General features: G+C 35.0%; 1 protein-coding gene across 1 annotated transcript in view; it reads left to right on the top strand.

Moving 5' to 3' along the window:
* The window catches only part of Bche (butyrylcholinesterase), a 50,537-nt gene that overhangs the window by 32,796 nt on the left and 4,946 nt on the right, over positions 1-12,795 (top strand). Inside the window, exon 3 of the mRNA XM_005344108.3 lies at positions 6,811-6,977. Within this exon, the coding sequence (XP_005344165.1) occupies positions 6,811-6,977 (167 nt within the window). The remainder of the gene's footprint in view (positions 1-6,810; positions 6,978-12,795) is intronic.

The raw sequence follows: 12,795 nt of genomic DNA, 5'->3' as shown, positions 1-12,795 counted from the left end.
CGAATGAGTTCAGCTCCTGAACCAAAGACAAATCCATCCGAATGAGTTCAGCTCCTGAACCAAAGCGGTGGAAGAAGATCCGTCAGTCTTCTAACTGCTCTCTGATAGCCACACACTCTGGCATGTGGACATCATACACATAGCAAGATATAAATGAGCAAATTAAATAAATGACATTAAGATTTGTTTAAAAGCGTGAACAAGATTGAAACACACATATGACATAAGAAACAATGTATTATATCACATATATAATGCAGCTATCAATACATTATTTGAGGACTCATTATGTTTAATTAATTTTAGAATAGTAATATTTCTAACACGTTGCTCAAACACTGAGAATAAAGGGATGTTTCATTTCCATTTTCTACAAGTATCTTATGTTTCATGAATAATGTCAAATATATTGAAGATATAGTAATAATTCACTCGGTTCTCATGGCACAGAGACTTTGGTAGACTGAATTTTTTCCTAGGCAGGTGCTAGACACTAAGCACATACAAATAAGTACGATGTGGTTGGTTCTGAAACTCAAAACATAATTCTTATTTATTTAATTTGCCATTGTAACATTGTACTTCATTATTCTAATATTATGTTAATTAAAATTTGCACAATATTTTATATTTTTATGTGTCTAGTACTTGAGTTTAAAATAAACACATCCATAAATGTTTAATACAGTGTGTAATTGTGTTTTTTATATATGATGAAGGCTTCTTCCCCTCCTGAACTCATGTGTCAGAATGTAAGTGCCCATAGAATAGTTCTAGCCCATGTAGGCAAAACTCTCAGGAATGGACTTGATTTCCTTGTGCAAGAGAAAAACTAACCCCTGTCCTTATCTGCCATGGGAGAAACAGAAGGAAAATGAATGCAAGCCAGGTCGTGGTCCCCTGAAGGGCAGCAGATCTGCCACTGCCTTCATCTAGGACTTTCCAGGCCTCAAACATATGACACTTGGTTGCTGTGCAATGTGAACAAACCAATTCTTGGTGTACATGTGTATATATGAAAAGAAAAACATATTTGAATAATTCTAGATGCTTTAAAATTAAGTTTGCAAAACGTCGTTAAGTACATCATATGAATTTTTTAAGCCTAGGACTTTGATACAGATGAAAATATAGAAATCATTCTTCAACTATGGGCAATTTAGTCACATGGCTTTATTTTGTAAGTTGTGCTGAAAGATTCAGTGGCATTAAATTTTTTTTAGTTGAGCATGTAATTATAATAAATGTACTAATTCATTAAATTTTCGACAGTCTGACATATTTTAAGATAAAAGATTTTTAGAACAATTAATTATATAAGATCAATATTAAAACTTGGTCAAATGTATAAAAATATCACAGTAATAGAAAATCCCCTTAGAAAGAATTTAATGTGCACTTCATGACCAAATTTAGCCTAAGTAGTTTTGTTTATGCAAAATGAGGCACAGGAGATGATCTTGGAGGAAATCCTATTTTTATTCCTTTTTGTCTGTGGTTTATTCTTTTGTTTCACTACTGTTGTAGTTTAGACAAGAAAGGTCCCATAAGCTTCCTGTTTTGCCCAGTGATGGGCATTCAGACTGGGATTAGATCGGGAGGGTTCTTACTTCACCTGTAGATCGTTCATGTCATTCCTGACTTGACAAATACCTGGATTGTGGACAATGAATGAAATGCAGAACTAGTAAGGAGACATGCTGGAGAAGTAGTCCAATTAATGTGCCCTGGCCGACCACACTTTGCTATTGGTCCAGACTCTTTTTGATTCAAGGCATGCATTGTCATGTACTCTGCCTGATTCCAACACCATGATGTTATACCACTTCCCAGTCTCAAAACAATGGAGGCAATTGGTCATAAGGGGAAGCTCCAAAATCATGAATTTGAATATGTCTTTCCTCCTTCAGCTGTTTTACTTAGGTACAGCTCTAGAAAACTAACATGGCTGGAGTCTCTCTTCCTGAAATGGATTATGTAATGTGTTTATTTTTACCATGTGTGTGAAGACAGAGCATGAGTTTGTTTACTATGTGAAAATCGTTTTGCCTGTTCATTATATAAATATGTCAAAATAACGGAAACAACGTGTGAACGCTTTCATTAGCGGGCAGCTCTGCCAGTGGAAAAATGACTGCCTTCCTTTCTCATGCTCTCCTTGCCCAATTAGACTTCAATTATTCCTGGTGGCACTAAATTCACTACATCACTTCACTTTGTAAAGGTGAGAGTTTAGAGATACTTTATATTCTGTTATTGATGATTTTGATTTAAATGTGAAATTATCATGGGAAAATAATGAGGAAACGCAGCATAGTTTTAATACTTTCTGAAGTCACAGCTTTTTGAAGCAGAATTTTTCATCAATTCAACTTGAACCTTTCTGCTAAAGGTGGAGAAATTATCTCCAATGTACAGTTTTCATATGAGATCATTCACAGATCATTTTATAATTCTGTTAAAACAAAGTTAATTAAAAATAACTGTTGTGGTGCTTTATATTTGAAAATAACCCGGCCTTACTTCCTTTGAATGATTCAGGCTTGGCTTCATTACAAAAATAAGACAATCAAATGTTGGCTTGTATGGGTCTTAGACTTTATGGAGAAAGAGAGGGAGACAGGGAAGGTGGTAGAAAGGAATAAAGTTAGAGACCCCGAAGGAGTGAAAGCAAAGGGAGGGAGGGAGGGCGAGCATAGAACAAGACAGTATTACAGTGATCAAGGTGTCTGCTTCAGTGTGATGATTAGGGAAGGATTCCCTGAGGATGGAAGGGTGGAACAGTTTCAGTAAAGACCCAAGGAAAACAGATACTATGCAAACTGCTAACTGTGCCTTTCTAAATAGTGTCTGTGTTCCCATTAACACATTGACTCACAGTTTTGATGCTTCTAGGAAAACACCATTTTAAATACAGTGTGAATCATTTGGAATGTAAAGGTTCTGTCAGTAAATAAAGATTACTCATTAAAATTTAACTGCATACATACACCTACTTCTAGATGTCAAATTTAATGTGGAATTGACTCATGAACAAGAGGCCGTAGCATGTAACTTCTTGCTTAATTTGAAATTTTAAAATTTAAATTATGCATTTGAGGAGAGTACCATATAATAATTCAAGAATTGTATAAAATAATTAAATAACTGCCACTTTCATTTCAACTTTTTAAATTTTAAGCTAATAATTAGCAGTTGGCTGTCTATGAAATGGGCAGGGTGATAATTCAGTGCACAAGTACAATCAGTTGGGATAGCCAGCATGGTTTCTCCATAGGCTTACACTGTATGGGGAATCCTGGAATCCCTTTCTGGTTGGCACTGATACCATCTATAGTATGTGAGCAATGGTCACCTTGTCTCACTGTAGAACAACACAGCTTGGTGCTCGCACTTGCTTTTCCACATACTTATTTTCTAACCTTCCTCTAGTGACACTCCACAAGTCATCCCACCCCATAGTGATGGTAACTCTATATTCATATTACAATATTTTAGAATTTCTAAGCAAGAGAGACTATGACACACTTATAATCCTATGCCTGAATTATTTTACTTAGTATAATATCTTTCATATCTCTCCAATTTTGACTATTTATAGCATATCCTTCTTTTAATGTAAAATAACATTCCCTTGCATATATAAAACCTATGAAATATTTATCTCATCCATCCTTCTATAAATGAGAAAGCATATTGATTCCATGTCTAAATGTGTTAGTTTAATTTCACTTGCTGTGACAAAGTACTCTAACAAAAAGTCACTCAGTGAATAAAGTTTGTTTCCACCTCCAATTCAAGGTGAAGTTTTAGTGGCAGAATATATATACACACACACACACACACACACACACACACATATATATATATATATATATATAACTGGCAGAGCATGTTTCTGTATCATAGGCATAAAGAAAGAAAATCTCTTTGGTTGGTTAGATGGGATGTCTCCTAACCTTTCACACCTACATAAAATGGAGATTATAATAAGTGAGCTTTAGAACATTTTGTATATCTCAAAGTGAAAAAAGATCTGGCAATGAAAATAAAGGAGAGCCTACTGTTTCTTGAAATTTTTTATGTTATAATCACTTTCAAGTCTTTATTTTGTGACAAAGGCAGAAAATGTTTTATAGAAATAGCAAAACTCAAGATGTTGGAATGTATGTTATACGTGAGATCAGAATTACATCCTGTTTCAGAATTGTGTGTCTGGGAATTACATGGCATTTCACAAGGTTTTAATTGATACAGACAGGAAGAGAATTGCTTCTCTTTTCAAGTTTCAATTTGTGGGAGATTTCCTTACATTACAGACCAAAATGTTTGTCACTTGTAAAACTGCTTCAATCATGTTTTCTGAAAACCATATCTGCATTCATGAGCAGAGGAAAATTTATTGCCCCCAAGTCATAACATGGGGCATCATAAGTCATTTCAAAGGACAAGGTTTGTTAAGTGCACACTGATGGTACCTTTAGTGTCCTGCTTTTGAACCCAAAAGAAAGCCACTTCTGTCTCAGCCATGCATTGCATCAGCCGGGAAGGCGGGTGCAGTGAACACATTGCTCTAAGTTAATGAGAGAGGACGTGGAGGGAAAGTGTGTGGTTTACAACACAAAATCGCAGTTCTGCCTCACGCCAGTGGCTCCCCTCGTTTAACAGCCAGCTTCCAGCAGCTGGACCTGTTTGGTTTCCACAACTTTTAGAGCAAAGTAAAGGATTCCGTGATTCTCCCAGGCTGTGCACCATCTGTGATCAGGCCACATTTTTCTCTTGACCTCCTTCAAATATTATCCTCAAGCTGGAGGTTTCTATACTAGGATGATACTGATTTAGCTTAAATAGCTCTGGTTATTAATAATCCGTCCTACATCATCCAATTCTGCACAAAATCAACTAGTCCATCGGGAAGCTATTGCTCGCTAAAGCTCCTAAATTCATGCTTGAGTATGCCTGTGCCTGGGATGCTATGCGCTTTGGTCATGCTTATGTAATACAAGTTCTTGGTACAATCTGCCTCTGGATAACTATTTTGATGAATGTTACATTTCAGAGTTTCTTCTCAATCTCAAAGTTTTGTATTGCCTAACTCTGCTTGTAAATTTCTATTGACTAACCATCTACAAATATATGAACAACGAAGTCTTTCATACTGTTTCTAGAAAGTTCAACGAGAAATTTTCTTCTCTAATTTTGAATGAAGAAATAAAGCTAAGGGAAAAGAATAAATTTCTTACTTCTATCACTTCAATCCTCTCTTTGTTATATAAATATAAGTATGTTCCACATAGGCTTACATTGTCCTACTTACCACAACAAAAGGTGGCCCCAAATCCCTTGAAGAGCAGGAAATTTCACAAGTGCAATCCCACTGTTTTCTTAGGTTGTCATATATAATGTGACAATGCTAATATCTAAGCTAGCTTCATGGCTCTTAACTGTGAGGATACTGTTTATCATTACTGAACTAAAGACCAGATTCAATATTCACTTTTCAATAACTATGTTCCCTCTCTGGCTTTCCCATATGTCTTTCTGGCTTATTATTATTATTATCATCATTATTTACCCATAATCTCACTCCTTGTGTGATCTTTTTTCAAATGTGATTACTATTCTCAGTATTATACCTAGTATTAGAAGAGCTTCCATCACTGGTTCTTTGATTTCATAGATATTCTTACTCACTAATGATTTTTTTTTAAAAAAAATACACAGATGGATACTGAAGAGAATAGTTCTAATTCCTACTCAATGGCTTATTAAAAGAAAAATTGAAAATATTAAGAAATTTGCTTATGCCATGTTTTAACTTTGTTCTGAACTCAAGTTGGAGTTATTGAAATATTTATTGCAAATTTATCTATTTATTTATGTTTCAATGTGAGCACGTATTCATGAATGCATGTGTGTGTGTGTGTGTGTGTGTGTGTGTGTGTGTGTATTCCATAGGTAATCCATGTTTAAGTCAAACAACAACTTTCAGGAATCAGTTCTCTCTTTGAACCATGTTGGCCCCAAAGATCAAAAGATCAAACTCAGGCTATCAAACGTGAGGGATGGTGCCTTTACATGGTGACACATCTTGCTGGCTCTTATAGAGATATTTTAAAGAGTAAAACAAAAGTGAAATAAGAGGCTTTTAAAATGAGGGATGCTTCTTTTCTAGGATAGTAAGATCATTGCATAAAGAGTTGCATAGTGCCAAATCCAAAGAGTATTATAAAAAATTATACATAGAACATAGTAGAGGCAATGCAGTTTAAGATGGTAGTAATACTATGACTATAAAAGCTTAAGTCTATAATAGGAAAAGATAGTGGAAGAAAAGTAAGATTGCCTTTTCTGTATGTGTTTAAGTGAGACTCAAGAATTCACCAACACAAATTGGCATTTGGTATTTCTTTTTCTTTTTGGAGGGTTGGGGTAATGAGTGTGGTGGAAACAGGAAGTTAGTGTGATTTGGGTTCATTGTATGAAATTCCCAAATAATCAATAAAAAATATTACGTTGGGAAAAAGAGAAATTTTACAAAAATTAAAATGTGTTTTTTTATTGTGCACATAAGTGCATGTCCTTAATTTCAGTCCCTATAGTTTTCATTAATATTGTGACTGAAGAAACTAAAAAGGAAGCGCATTCATGCTTGGCATCTTAAAATCCAGTTCATTTACACTTGCCATCATCAAAGTATGACCACAGGTTTTCTAAAATTATTGTTTGACATTTACTTGCAATTTCAGAGAAAAATGTCTTATCCAAGAATGATTTCATAAAAACTCTAACATCTCTTTAAATATCTAGACATCCCAATGGGATCCAGAATGATAGTACAATGTGGCCTGTCTTCACGAGTACCGAACAAAAATACCTAACTTTGAACACAGAGCAACCAAGGATAAACTCTAAGCTCCGTGCTCCACAATGCCGATTTTGGAAACAATTTTTTCCTAAAGTCTTGGAAATGACAGGTATGTGTTTTTTGTTTTAATTTGCTTATTTAGTAGATTGATGGTGGGTTGTACAAATTTTGGGGAAAATGGAATATTGAATGTTGAAAAAGTCTTTACTTGATCTAGCTTGAATGCTAAAATGGGGTGTAAGTGAAAGTTTTCTAAATAGAGAGAAACAGAGTTGTCTGGTTGGATGATCAGGGAAGAGGCAAGGACCTGAGAGGGAATGAAGGTGATAAACTTTCGTCCAAATATGCTGTATGAAAAAAGTTTACAAAAATTAAGGCAAGATAACCTGTAAGGTGATTAGTGTGCAAACAGGGGGATGTGCATCTTGTTCCCAGCACCACGAAGTATCTGAGTTTGTGGTCATGGCACATATTTGTAAATGCAGTGCCGGGAGGCCAGGAGAAGAGGACTCCTTGGGAATTCTATTAGAGCCAGTGACCTCCAGGTTCAGTGAAAGAACCTTTCTCAAAAAGTATGGAGTTTTCTCACATAAAAAAGAACACATACACAAAAAACTATGTATTTCTTCTCAACTCTGGTTAAAATTAAATGTGAGATAATTGTTGCCCTAGTTATCTAGGTAGAATTACTAATTTTAATCTTGGAAATATTTAGCATTTATATCTCTAAGATACTTTATTAACTAGGATTATTTTCAGCACAGTTCATTAATGTTGTCTCCAGAAGTTAATATTTTTTGCTTTTATTATTATTAAATATCAAAGATTGCTAGTAGAGTACCAACCTACTTCCACAGTGCATATTAATTCTTTATGATTCAAAGTTTAATATTTTGTTGAATTTGCAACCATCTCATATTATCAAGAATTTTCTGTTTCAACTCATTTTAATTTAGACTTTCCATGTGCATCTACAGAAAACTTATTAAGGAAAAATGATGTCAACATTGTAAATTTTATTTTTTAATTATTAAATTTTATTTGACCATCTAAAGTCATTTTCTTTGGTGAGAAGTATCATATTCATGATCAAACTTGAAAATGTGTGGAATTGTTATCTAATGTTAGTTTAATAATCATGTACTATTTGTTCATAATTTAAATGTTTTATTTTTATTAAAATAAAATTTCAATGACCCATCATATGACAGGTCATTTATAGAAAACTCATTGCCAAAGTGTGTGTTTGAAATAAAAAATAATGCATATTGTTGATTCCTTTTTCAGAAAATTTGGGTTAGTTTAAAAAAAATAAGCATCTCAGAGAAGTGTCAGGATGGTTAATATGCCCTTTGATTATCGACATTGATCACCAAACTTGTAATTGTGTACTTTATCTGTTTGAAAGAGCTTAATGATCTATCTGTGCTCTGAGTAAGACTAAATGTTCTATGACATAATATATATCCAGAGCGGAGTCTCTGTGTCTCTTGGCAGAGCAACAGTGCTGTTCTTGTGTTCTCCGGGTGTGAGGAACAATGAGGTAACTCACATGATCTGCCAAGAAACCCAAACAGATACCACTGAACATACCACAAACCCCAGATTCTGGTCTCTGGAAGAGATCAACTTAAAGGAGAGGGTGAGGTTCTACAGGGAAGAATTATTAATGAGCGTCTGAGTAAGTAAATGTAAGTGATTTGATTCTTTAGTTATTGATGATCCATGACTAAAGTACCAGCGATTTTGAAAGTAGGATGCAAAAAGATCTATCTGAAAATTTTTCCTCTCATATAACTCTAGTTTAGGACTGTTACTGCTTCTGAAAGCAGTGAGCATCTCTTAAACTTAAAAAGAAACGTTTCTAGAACACATTAATTTTCTTTGGATTAAATTTAGTGTGTCTTGAAATATAATTTCTTATTTGTTAGATTTCTAGTGTATTCTGAATATTCCTCCAAATGAGTTCAAATGTAATATATTTTCTAGGTGTTTGCAGAGATGACTCATTGGGTAAATAACTCATTGAATAAGCAGAGAGACCTGAGCTTGAAATCTGAGCACTAACTTTAACCCCCAACACACACCAAAATATATCTTTTTTCTATGACCCATCTTCAGTAATACCCAAATAATAATCCAGAACCGTGCATCCATCCATGCTCACGCGTGCTCACGTGCACATACACACACACACACACACACACACACACACACACACACACACACACACACACACCACTCCACAAATGCATAGAGAAACAAAGACCCTGAGAGAGACAGAGACAGCAAATTTTATAATTATGCTGACCTGCCCGGGGTACACCGTCCCTTTAAGAGACAAGCCCTGCCCACTTGCAATCTTCTCCTTTTTTCCTGAGGCAAACTGGTCTTCACTTTCCCTCCCCCTCTCTCTTTCTCTCTCTCCCCCCAGTTCTTCTTCTGAAGAGGCACCCTTTTCCTCTCTTGTCCCCCCTCCTCTTCTTTCTCTTTCTGTCTCTTCTCTCTTTTACTGTCTCTTACCGCCATGTCTCCCTACCTTCCCATATCCTCCCAATACCCACTAAATAAACTCTCCATACCCAAGCTCTCTCTGCATGGCCTATCTGTCTGTCTCCCACCCATGTGGGACCTGCCAGGGTCATATATGCCATAAATCATAACAGAGAAAAATTAATATGTATCTACACAGATATTTTAAAGTTAAAGAACAATGTATTCATATAAATTGTCACAATAGTCTGAGTTTTATAAATAGTTAATGTTAGGAAGATTTCTAAAATATATAATCAAACTATACCTTACATTTTTCAGGTATTAAAATTTGTATGTTTTGTTGAGAGGTGGTAATGCACACCTTTAATCCCAGCCCTTGTGGGGCAGAGGCAGGTGAATCTCTATGAGTTCAAGGCCAGCCTGGTCTACAAGAGCTAGTTTCACGACACAACCCAAAGTTACAGAGAAACCCTGTCTCGATAAACAAAAACAAACAAACATTGTTTTATCTTTAAGGTTTCAAATATAATATTTTAAAGTTTGGATTGAAGTTTTTTTTTTCCCAAATGTAGATCTACAAAGAAAAGAAATTTTCAAAGAATTACTACTGACTGCCTTTCTTGAAACAAGAAATGCTTACTTCACTTCAAATGAAAAAGCAATACACTTTCTATGCGCCACTTCAGTTACAGTTTACATTAGAGCAATAAATGTTCTCAAATTCAATGATTCTTAAGACTTGTTTAAACACATGGCTTCCAGTGCTTCACTTCCGGGCTATACTTCAGTCCATGCCTACTGTTATTGCATGCCCTGTAAGAAACAAAATGTCTCATGTTTGTATCAAATATTTTTCTGTTTGTATTTCTCTGAAAATATTATCATATAGGAAGTCATAGTTATTTTTAAAAGGAGACAGAAATTATCCATTCATTATCATAAGTGATAGAAATATAGGATGAAAGTTAATAGAAAATATTTTAGCTTCATTTTATCTTACAAGGAAACACATTACACACAGCAATTTCTCGACTGATATTTGAGTATCATGGAGCATTATTCTTGACCAATCTAAAGAAGACCCTCTCTAAATTTAAGTGATCTTGGGGTCTGTGGAGAAGACTGGCTGCTTAGTGTTTTGATTCCCTAAATCCATGTGAATACAATTAGTCTTTGAAGGTGGAGACAGAGGATCCCTAGAGCAAGCAGGATATCCACACAGGTGGTATGAAAAGCATCATACAGACATGTATGAAAATAAAAAAAAATGCAAAAATGCTCAGATAGTCTATAGCTTGGCTACTTTTAGAATCATTTACTGATAGTTCCAATTAGTTAGCAAGATTAATAATTGAAGATGAGATCATGGAAAACTAATGTGGAGAATAATGCTACCATAGTTTCATTATCAAAATGAACATTTTTACTTAGACAACATGTGTTTTTTAAATTTTGATTAATTTTTTAAAATTTCATTCACATTCCATTCACTGTTCCACCCCCCCCACACACACACCCCTCCTCCTGCACCGGTCCCCACCTTTCCCCCAGCCCAAACCCCATCTACTCCTCCCAAAGGGTCATCAAAGTTTGGCTCATTAAGTTGGAGCAGGGACAAGCCCCTCCCTCACTGCGTTAAGGCTGGCCATAGCATCCCACCATAGGGAATGGGCTTCAACAAGCTAGCTCATGCACCAGGGATAGTTGTAACACACTTTTTAGAGTATCACTTAACATTCTTGCAAAAAAGGCAATAGGATGTTTTCTTTGGTGTGTGGCAGGGCGACAGCTATCAAAATATAAATACATTTATAGAACCATTAAAGAAAAAAGAAGCCGTGAATTTGAAAAGTAGCAGAGAGGGGCATATGGGATCATCTGAATGAAGCAAAAGGAATGGTGAAATTGTGTGGTTAATTATAACTAAAAAACTAAAAATAATTTCCCAAAAGAAACTTAACTTTCAAGACATTGGTTAACACAAATATTATAAAATCTTTTTATTCAAAACAAAATTGACATAATCAATTATCCACAAGATATTAAAAATTGGAAAGAGAAAAATAATCTCTAAATAACTAGTCGATTCAAGCAGATTGCTATGCTTCTGTGGTTTGCATTTAACAAAATCTTATCCAATTTTGGGTAGTATAACCAGATGCGGAATAGAAATATGATTTCCCTTCTTTTCATCTTCATCAACTAATATAACTGCGTATAGAGAGCATGCTATGTTCCCTAGCCCTAGAAAGGGACTGTGCAATCCATGAAGCCCCTCATAAATATGACGCATGCTCACTCACAGTGAATTGGCAGAGGCACGGTCCAGGATCGTGGAAAGTTATTAAGAGCAGACACCTGCATTGAATCTTAATAGGAAGGCATCCTGGAGAGGGGAGCCGGATAACCAGAGACCTGGGACGACGTGTCCTCTGCACCGTGCTAAGAAATTTCAATTCTGTCTTAAGCACAGCTGCTTAGTAATTTCAAGTGGAGCTCTGACGGGTCCGGGTTGTTGATTCCTGGATGTATTAGCTTTCGCGGCATGCCAGGCTCTCCTGCTTCGCATTATGAAACACATCCACACCGTCATTCCATCCATCAGGCTGCGCTGCTTTTGTTTGCCAGGTCCTCTCCAGAACATGCTAGCTTTGTTTCATTTTATTTGTATGTTAATATATTTCATCTGTTTTTATTTTTTTAAAGGGTATTCCAAATATGTTTTTCTTTAGTATGAAAATATTTAATGTTAAATTTGCCTCTGACTGGTATTTTTTAGTTGAAGAAATGCCTAAAATTCTGCAATCGATTTTCTTCTTAATATGATCTATAATTAAAAAATATAGATAAAAATAATTATATTTTACATATTTCAATATAATCTCTTGTGAAAAAAATAACAAGAGCCATTAATTTTATGTATATCGGTAAATTTTATCTTATTATTAATGAACGTTAGACACTGATTACTTCGATAGTTGTTATTCATATCCATAACATATTTTTAAATTATGTCACATATCTGTGTATTTTTTTGCTTCTCAGAGTTTCTTTATTTTGCATACACTATTGAAAGTGACAAACTGAAGACAATGGATGATACTCTTCGTTTAACCGTGGTTCATATGACAAATGAAACAAGTTTACTTTCCCACATAGACTTCTTTTATAGGGCATCAATGGAGGGGATCCTTACTATTTCTCTCTCCACAAAATTCTAGGGAAGGCTCTTCTTCATAAAAAGTCATCATTCCATGATAGGCTAAGATGCTTTTCACATCAAAATGTCCCAGTCATAAACTAGTGCCACTGTAGCAAGAATGAAGAAATTATATTGTTATATATGATTCTCTCTGTAAGATAAAATTCTGTCTAACAACAAATGGAAAGTATACATAGATATATTCTTATATTAAAGAAAAGTCTACTTT

This window comes from Microtus ochrogaster, chromosome 1, assembly GCF_000317375.1.
Source record: "Microtus ochrogaster isolate Prairie Vole_2 chromosome 1, MicOch1.0, whole genome shotgun sequence".
Lineage (NCBI taxonomy): Eukaryota > Metazoa > Chordata > Mammalia > Rodentia > Cricetidae > Microtus > Microtus ochrogaster.
The sequence above is the reverse complement of the archived record's forward strand: the minus strand, read 5'-3'. Positions and strand labels throughout refer to the sequence as shown.